The 10,000-nt window shown below is 38.5% G+C and overlaps 1 protein-coding gene across 2 annotated transcripts in view; it reads right to left on the reverse strand.

Moving 5' to 3' along the window:
* Positions 1 to 8,800: 8,800 nt before the first annotated feature.
* LOC125043130 (ribosome biogenesis protein BMS1 homolog) overlaps positions 8,801 to 10,000 on the reverse strand; it is a 30,347-nt gene continuing 29,147 nt past the window's right edge. For both annotated transcript variants that reach the window (XM_047639082.1, XM_047639083.1), the window contains 2 exons: positions 9,372 to 9,524; positions 8,801 to 9,190 (listed from right to left, as the gene is read on the reverse strand). In XM_047639082.1, the coding sequence (XP_047495038.1) occupies positions 8,990 to 9,190; positions 9,372 to 9,524 (354 nt within the window). In that variant the 3' untranslated portion in view covers positions 8,801 to 8,989. The remainder of the gene's footprint in view (positions 9,191 to 9,371; positions 9,525 to 10,000) is intronic.

Here is a 10,000-nt window from a genome sequence, read left to right on the forward strand (position 1 = left end):
CTGTTGTCCACATGACCAAGTCAGTAACTGGCCAGACAAGATTGGCAGTAGCCATTGCTACCAATAGGTGCTTATGTGTGGTATAGCCATTGTCAATTAGAGTCACCCCCCCAATCCCTTGCCCATTGTTGTCGTGGGGGGGCTTAGGAGGCGGAGACTGGGACCCAATGTTGGGGAACTCCCCAACCTTGGGACTCAGCCCTCGACTCAACAAATTTTGCATGGTCTTTTTTTCCCCCTCCTACTTTTTCCTTTCTGTCCCTTCACCAACCCCTTCTACTATCCACTTCCTAAGGTGTGAGAGCCGTGCTGAAAGGATGAAAGGCTGACTTTGTGCCAGTCCTGAACGGCCTGAGGGAGCCATGGGCATGGTATTCCCCTGCTTTAGTTGTCTAGCCCTTACCCCTCAAGCGACCCTGAGGGGTGGACCGTTTCTCTCCCCAACATACTCCAGGCTTATCATGGCCAACAATGAATAACCATTAACCATTAACCATACCATTATTAGAGGCAATGACTTGCCTCTTCATCAAATAGCTCCACCAATTCAAACTCGCCCGATTCCCTGACCCCAGGCTCTCCTTTGACCACGGCTCTGAATACTACAACTAATACCCCCTCCTAAATGCCGACTAGTACAGTATCCACCCTAATCAACACCCCAGGAGACATTTCTACTCCCAACATGCTCAACTTCAACAACTATACCCCCACAACCTTCTTCATCAACTACCCCATCCTCCCTTATTACTACCTTACAACCTTATTGTCCACCTCCCCATAACACTACCTCCCTCAACACTACTCCCTCTTCCGTCCTTCTACTACCCCCATCTCTACAAAATTCTTAAATAATCTATTTAGCCCAGCCAAATGGGACCGATTTTTCGTGATCCCTCCCACAACTTCTCACACTTTCTGCTTTGACAACCTGTTTTCATTCCTCAAATGCATATACATACTTCACTTGATCTAACCCCTATACATTACCTTACCCAACCTTAACCCATTTACTCATCAATTCCTTTGCCCAACTTTGACAACTAATCACTAACTCAACCACTACCATTTACTATAGTGCTACATGACCTTGGATGTCTAGCACATTTATTTTGCTTTTAACCATTAACCATCACCCCTGCCTTGGTCCTCAGTCCTCACCTCGATTGATTTTGTATTGTCTTTTCTTATCCTTTTCTTTTTCCTCATCCTAATCATTAAACTCATTTTTGCCATTTTCTCCACAATACTTTATCATAACCCTCCTTTCACTTTAACAACCATTACCAGTACACTTACCCCATCCCTCTTCAGTTCTATGAAGTTAAAGAAAATTACTGTAATTTTTACCAATTTTTTAATAGACAAGAAATAAAGAATTTGGAAATTTTTCCTTTGGCAAAAAATATCAAGTTTAAGGATTGTTCTTAATACAAAGTGAAATTACAGCATTTCTTTGGTAATAGAAAGACATTATCGGGTGCATTATCAAATGAGGAACATGGTATTGTTTGTCTTTTAATAAAATATTAGTACAAGGCCTTTAGAGGACAGTGTACATTATGCATTAGCATGTGCATCTTTCAGCTGCTCCCTGGCCTTATTTTGCTGAAGAGAAATGATAAATGACACTAAGATCTGCATCCTGAGCTAGAGAAGGGTATCAAGGGTCACTTGATGCTCACAGATACACATTTACATATCATCTGAAAGTCATGTGTTGATCTCCACAGTTTACCTTTCAATCTTTCAATCAGTGCAGAATTTATCTCAAACACTTTCAAGGTTTGTGGTTCCCAATCTGTAGCCCATAGCCTAATTCATTTTCATTCCTAAATTACAAGCTAAATAATATGACACATCAGTCCCAACAATATAGCTTCTTTTTAAAAATAATAATTTGGGCAGATAACAGGTTTATTTAAAACAAGCCAGTGCTTTTCTCAAACATGTCAAAAGGTATTTAAGTGTTTAGCATCTCAGCCAAGTATAAAAAAATAAACATTTCTTCTTACTCTGTCACTGAACCTACATATCTGCACATAGCACCCCCAGCATGGCTTGTTTTGGCATGGATGAAGCCCATCATCAATGAGTAAAACACTCAACATTGAACATCAAAGCATAGCTAGAATATTTATTCAGGCAGATTTTCACACAAGTGTTAGGAATTAGGACTACAATCCCTGGTACTCCAAGAGAATTTGACAACTAAGTCTGGACCCAAAAAAGAGGAAGTCTGCATCTGCATATTTCATATATTAACCTAATGCCACCGGGGAAAATGGACCAAAAATGGGGAAAATTCTGTGTTCTTCTTCTTCTTCTTCTCCTTTTTTTTTTTCTTTTTTTTGTGAAATGTCTCTGCACATAGATGGCTCTGCTAGTGCTTAGCCGCCAAATATAACGTAAAATATTTTCATAAATCAAAGAAAAGGAGAAACGGGCAAGACAGGCAGTACTCATAATTGGCTCATTGGTGACTAAGTACAAGTGGAGCCATTTATGTGTAAAAACAATCAAACAACTTGCCATGGGCATGGCACGTATGTACCCGTCATGCCCGTCGGCATTGGGTTAAGCTCTTGGTCATAATGTTGATTCCATATATTTAGACCATTAACATTCAAACACTGAACTACACACTAGGCAAGGATAACCTATGCAGTAATGTTCATCCATCCCCAAATCAAATGCAAATGGTCCCAACCACAGCAACAAGTACTATTCTCCTGTTAGTCCAAGTCTCATCAACCAAAAGAACAAGAGATCCTACAGTGTGAACAAATGTCAATCTGTAGCATCTCACCTATTACATGGATGCTGCCTGGTGTATAATTGCTAGTTCACAGATATTTGCCTAAAAATCAGGGGAGGTCATATCTATGGAAGTTAATCTTGGGAATATTGGTGTTGGACTTGGCATCTGGGAGGAATAGTGTAGCATGTATTGCTACTACATCATATTTGATGGGAACATGCAAGCAAGTTGTTTTCACAGTCTAACCAGTCCTTGTAATAAACAGGAAAATCAATCGGAGAGATGGAAACAGTTCCTGTACAAGTATTAACCCAATTGGCACAGATGGCAAGAATACATGCCATAGTCACTGTAATATAAGTTTATTTATTGTACTTACACATAGATGGCTCTACAGATGCTTAATCACCAAGGAATTAGTTATTAGTCCTACTTATCTCACCTGTTTACCCTTTTCCTTGAATTTGGAAAGGGTCTTTTGTATTATTTCATTGTCTTAAATGTTACCAAGATTTAAATAACAATTTTTAATATTCATAACATCATTAACAACAGTAACAGTATTGATATCAATTGTATTAAAAATAAAAACATATTTTCCCACCAATTCAAGAAATGAGGAAATCAGGATTGGTCACTAGGGCCTACTGGTAGACTCCTTGCCGCCTGATCACATGTTAAGCCATTTGTATGTAACAAAATTCACAAAAAAATATAGGTGACAGAACGTAAATCTGTGGTGGTTGGGTTAAGGGAGGAGTGAGGATGGGTAGGAATAGGTAAGCCAGTGAGGTCAATCTGGTGGATAGTGCATGAGTTTAGGACTTAGATGTAACTGTGACAAGGCATGAGCAATCAGAACGACTGCAAAAGGAAACTTTGCCTACCTGTTTTTGGAGACATTTTTGGAAAAGAAGGGTATTGTTAGAGTCCAAGGCTGTAGGGGGAATCACAAAGAATTTATCCCACTGGGCTAGACCAAAAAGGGTACTCAAAAGATTTGCAGAGGTGGAAGCAGTAGAAGGACGAGGGTGGGAGGAAGATGGGGTGGACCTCATCAGCTGGACCAAAAACAGTACCCAAAAGATTTGCAGAGGTGGAAGCAGTAGAAGGATAAGGGTGGGAGGAAGATGGGGTGGACCTCATCAGCTGGACCAAAAACAGTACCCAAAAGATTTGCAGAGGTGGAAGCAGTAGAAGGACGAGGATGGAAGGAAGATGGGACAACAATAAGGATGAAGAGTAGTAACACTGGGGTGGGAGTAGACAATGACGAAGACTGTGCAGTAGAAGATGGAGTGGAGGATGTTGGGAGTGAGGAAGGAGTGTATTCTGAAGGTTGAGTAATGACCTGGGTGGATGATTAGGAATGGATAGAGATGACCGCAAACATCGAGGAGGGGGTATTAGCATCAGTGGTCAAGAGCCGAGGTAAAAAGGAGAGGAAGAGGTCAGGAAACCAATGAAATCAAATTTAGGCAATTAACTAAGGGAATGCCATGCCCATGGCTCCCGGAAGCTATTCATAACTGACACAAAACGAGCCTTTCATCCAGGATGAAAGAGGACAGAAGAAGGGGATGAAAAAGAGAAGGAAAAGGAATGTGGGAAAAGGGAAGACCATGCATGATTAGTTGAAGTGAGGGCTGATGTCCAAGGTAGGGTTGATCCCCTACATTGGGCCCCAGTCTCCTAGGCCCCCCCATAAGAACAACGAGCAAGGGATTAGGGGGTTACTATGATAAAATTAATGGCAAATTTGATGTTTTAAATACTGCAATTTGTGTAAAAAAAAAAAATGATTTGAGTTCATAATCAGATTTTTTTTTTTTTAACAAACTATATTTTCATACAGAAAGTATATATTACAATATAGTACAGTTATTTTTTAAAATAAAGTAAGAATAGCATACATGTTGAACCGTGCAGCACTGAAAGTATACCTATTTACATAATACTGTGCACTGCATTACATTCAAAACTTCTTTGCTGTTTTGGACATAATTGAAGCTTCAGGTTACTGTTAATGAGCAGGAAAGCAAGAAAACAAAGTGTAGACATTGTAAAGAAATGTAAGTTCAGAAGTAGAAAGACTTATAAAACAAATAAAAAGATGTATTCTATTTGCCAAGAAATCTGTAACATGAAAATATCAAGAAAAAAAAGTAATACCTTCAGCTCATAGAGTATCTAAGCACATCCTTAAGAATGCCTTTTCCACAGGGACAACCACTGAAAAGAAGTGCAAGGGATTCTGATGACTCATTCTCTTTTGTTAAATGAAAAGGAATATAAATTACTAGAGCAACAGTCTGAAAGAGCTTTTGCATAATTACATACATAATTACATACATAATTATACTTGCATGAGGAGTTTCAACAGGTGTACACTGTTGAAACTCCTCCTCATTTAAGGGAAGGAGCTTAAAATCCTCCAAACAGGAGAAATATTACTGGTTATCTCTTAGATGGAGTAAACAAGGAGTGAATTTAACAGTGGTTTCTCAAATGAAAGGATATAATGTTACATTGTGGGGAGGTCTTATGTGGAGGAGAAGAGGGAATAGATATCCAAGGAGCAGAGGGAGAGATGGGTATAGGAGAGGGTGCAGTAGGAGAAGATGGAGTGGAACGTTTAAATTGTCTGGTGTGACAGGTAGAGTGAGAAGAAGGGGGAGGGGTTGGTACTGGGAAAGTGGTAGAGATTGGAGTATCTGGATTTAGACTGGAAAAGGAATTGACTTGAGGGAGAGAAGTAGTAGAGATAGGTTGGTTCAGGGTAGAGATACTGTGGGAAATACTTCTCCACTCTCTCCACAGCCAGCTATCCTCTACGTGCCCAACCTAGTCATGACCATTTAAATTGCTCTGTTCAGTCCTGCATGTGTGCAATTGTGGTGACTCCCATAATGTACTTTATATGAGCTGCCCTGCCTACAAGCTCAAATTCGAGGTAGCATTTCTCAGATTCAAACTTGGTCTCTCTACATGAAGCCTGACAAGAAGCATGCCTTCGAGGTGTTTCTCTTTCTACCTATTCCAAAACTACTTTGCTCCATTACCCTCCCTTCTCAAAAAGTCTCATCTCCCCCAGTATCTCTTCCCTCTACCCTGAACCATCCATTCTCTACTCCCTCCAACATCAAAATTTCCGACATTGATGGGCACTCCATGCAATATAAACTTCACGGGGGAGGTCATGTCTACAGAAGTTAATCTTGGCAATATTGGTGTGGGATTCACATTAGCATCCGGGTGGAATAAAGTAGCACTGTACTGGTTCTGCATCATAGTTGACTAGGCATGCAAGCAACTCGTTTTCACAGTCACCAGTCTTTGCCATAGACAGAGACAGACAGAAACAATTCCAGTACAAGTATTAAGGGTGGAGTGAGGTTGAGCAGGAATAGGTTTGCCAATGATGTCAGTCAGGGTAGATATTACACAAGCTTGGGACTCAGATGCAGCTGTGACAAGGCATGATCAATCAGTATGACTGCAAAAGGAAACTTTGCCAACTGTTTTTTGGAAATGTTGTTGGAAAAGAAGGGTATTGTCTGAGTATGGGGCTATAAGGGGAATTACAAAGAAATGATTATATTTGGCTGGGCCAAAAAGGGTACTCAAAAGGTTTATAGAGGCGGAGGTAGTAGGAGGATGAGGAAGGGAAGATAGGGTCGTATGGAGCAAAGTAGTACTATTGGGAGGAGAGCAATAAGGAATAGTAGTAATAAGGGGGGTGGAGGTAGTCAATAAAGACTGTGCAATAGAAGATGGAGTGGAGGATGTTGGGAGAGAGGAAGGGGTGTATTCTGAAGGATGAGTAATGACCTGGGCAGATAATTCAGAATGGATAGGGTTGACAGCAAACATCAAGGAGGGGGTACTAGTATCAGTTGGAGCCATGGTCAAGGGAGAGGCAGGGGTCAGAATATCGAGAAATCTAATCTAAATAGGCTAGTTGATGAAGGGGCAACCCTTAACCACATGCCACCTGGGAAAATTAATAAAAAATAGGGAAAATGCTGTGCTCATTTTTTTTATTTTTGTGAAATGTCTCTGCACATAGATGGCTCTGCTAGTGCTTAAGGATTCAATTAGTAGACTTTGTGACCTTACCTAATTTAACCATTCCTTGAATTGGCAGGAAAAAAATATATTTTTTACTAATGCTATGAATATCAATGGTGTTATTTTTATTACAGAAATTATAATTACTATAATATTATAAACATTAGTAACAGCAAAATAAGATCATATAAAATATTTTCTTAAATCAAGGAAAAGGGTAAATGGGCACGACAGGCAGTACTCATAATTGGCTCATTGGTGAGTTAGTACAAGTGTTTCCATCTATGTGTATAAACAATCAATCAGGTAAACTCACAGTAGACATGGCATGTACGTACATGCCATGCCCATCGACATTGGGTTAATGCCCCTAATAATGGTAAGACATCTTCATTATTGGCCATGGTGAGCCTGAAATAAATGGGGAGAGGAAACAGTCTACCCCTCAGGTCCCCATAAAGGGTAAGGGCTAGACAATTAACCAAGGAAATATCGTGCCCATGGCTCCCGGAGGCTGTTCATGACTGACAGAAAGCTAGCCTTTCATCTTTTAACACAGCTCTTACACCTTATGAAGTGGACAAAAGAAGAGAAGGAAAGAAGAGGGGAAGAAGAAAAGATCATGCAAAATTAGAGGAGGCGAGGGCTGAGGTCCAAGGTAGAAAAGACGACAGCAGAATACTGTAGTTCACTGGCAGAAAAGGAAATTGCATACCAATACAGTGTATCATTATGTTATATTCAGTCATTTAACACTGTTGTTGCTCTTCTACCAGACTCCAGCATATTTTTTTTCTCACTAGCATGCTTTTCACTACCTTGGATAATCACATGTATGTGAAGTGTTCAAGTAACATGTACACCATTAATACTTCTTCTTGAATTGTCACTTCCCTTGTCATCTCCAATTTTATATTCCATTTTTTTAAATCCCTCAATCATCTTATTGGCTTATGTAGTTTCAGTAGTCCCTGCTCAGCTGTGGCAACCCAGCTCTCCTTTATTTCTGTTTCCTTTACCCTTTCACCCAGACTAATACAGTATGGGTGTGCTGCTTAGTTTTTCAATTTCATAGAAAAGGAAGGGTCCCCCAAAACACTGTTCAATTAAATCATGGATATTCAAAAGTATTTCAGGGTTTCATCATCCACCTAAAACTTGGGTGAGCCAAAGGAGGGGTTTAAACTGCAACTTTCAAATGACACATTGATACTGTCAAGAGACCTACATAGATACATTTTTTATTTAAACTATCAGAAATTTCTTGAGCTTTCCTATGAACATCCAGATGATATCAATAAGAATACAAAAGTCAGTGTTTAAAATGTAGGAATTCAGATGAAGGGCATGCACCTGAGCCAGCAGCTGAAATTAGTGTCTTCTACATTTTTTTAAAAATCAGGAAGATACTTACACATTGGGTGAAGGTATCCATGCATGGTTTTAGAGATAAAAGATTTCAACTGTATATGCACCTGCTCCTTTTTCTGCATATCAAGTTATTAAAAGCATAAACCTGTCCAGCAATCACGAAGAAATTGACAAAAGTTTTCCAAGAAAAAATTTAAACTTTTATGAACTCTGCTTACTTTCAATTGCAGGTGAACTATACTCAAAATCATTTATGTCACCCATATTTACAAAAACATTTTTAATAGCCAAATAGCAGAAACTGATGAAGGCTAAACAGAAAAGTTTCCTGGTCTTCTTCCACCTGCATTTTGTTTCTTTATGATACAAATTAAGTAACAAACTCAATTTCAGCTGAGATTGACTTTTTTTTAACCTGCATTATAGCATAATAAGAGTGAGAGTGATTTTATTTTCTGAAAAATACAGTATTAATTTTCAAAAATATATATTTGAATCCAGGTGGGTCAATGGGCTGCTATGTGGGGAGCTAGCCACACTAACCCAGACTATACTATTACTATTTCTCTTCAAATTAAACAGGAATTATACACATTCTGTATTACTAAAACCTTTAATTTCCAAAGAAAAAACATATATACTTATACTCTTCTTTTAAGATATGATGATTATCCATACAAAATATTGGTCTTCTCAAAATTCTTGCCATTCTATTTTTTCTTAGAAGGAATATTGAACCAAAAAGAAACTTTCAGAACTTTCTTTGTCACAAAATTTTTCATTTCTCTACACAACACTTTTCTTCCCTGCTTTCTTGCCCAAAATTCGACATGCTGCTTTCTTCTTACGTGACTCTCGCATTTTACGCTTAAGTTCCTTTTCTGCATTTTCTTTTATGAACTTCTTTTTGCGAACAAACATCTCTTTCTTCTCTTTCTGCAATTTGTCTTCCATCATTACCTTCAATCTCTTCATGAAGTCATCCATCTGATAATATTGAAAATTGCAGATTATTCAAAATGTATCTTGATTTTATGGTTTATAACAACCACAGTAAGCAAAAAGGAAATATTCAAGCAGAAATGAATGAGAAGTTTTCAATTCTGTTAATAAATTATTTAAAAGGGAATTATGAAAACATGACAACAAAACAATGTAATGTACTAACCTCAACTTCATGTGGATCTTTCACTACAACAACACGCTCAACCTTTTTCAATTTTGGCGTAACTTTAGGCTTCATATTATATGGCAAATCCTTTTGTAATGCTTTTGGAACCTTAAGTGGAAGTGGAACATAATCTCTGCGTTCAGTGATAGGCTGTTGAAAAAATTTGAAGACATTAATGAAATTTCAGAGAACTTATATAAAATTGCTGTCTTATTACATTGTATGAAGTGAAATGTAAAATCTTACTTCTGCACTTCTAACCCTCTTCTATAGTTTCATGACTCCTGCTTACTAAAAGTCTTTAGCAAGCAAAGTACTAATAATTTATTATTTTTTTCATCTAACAGAACTACTGTAACACCCATTGCATCTCAAACCACTAACATGGAAAAGGTACAGGAGGATAATTTACTTTTTTTTTTCTGACCTGAGTAAAGGCAATAAATTGTTCAACTTGGAAACATGTTCCACATCTGATATCCCACATCTGGTTTCATAGATCAGAGGTGAAACTATGCTACTCTTAAATTTCTCTGTTCCCAATAATGTAACAAACTTAGGGTCTGTAAAATTAGATCAGTAATCAGGACATGACTCGTGAACCATGCGAGTCATGGCGCGACTGA

This window comes from Penaeus chinensis, chromosome 33 (genome assembly GCF_019202785.1).
Source record: "Penaeus chinensis breed Huanghai No. 1 chromosome 33, ASM1920278v2, whole genome shotgun sequence".
Lineage (NCBI taxonomy): Eukaryota > Metazoa > Arthropoda > Malacostraca > Decapoda > Penaeidae > Penaeus > Penaeus chinensis.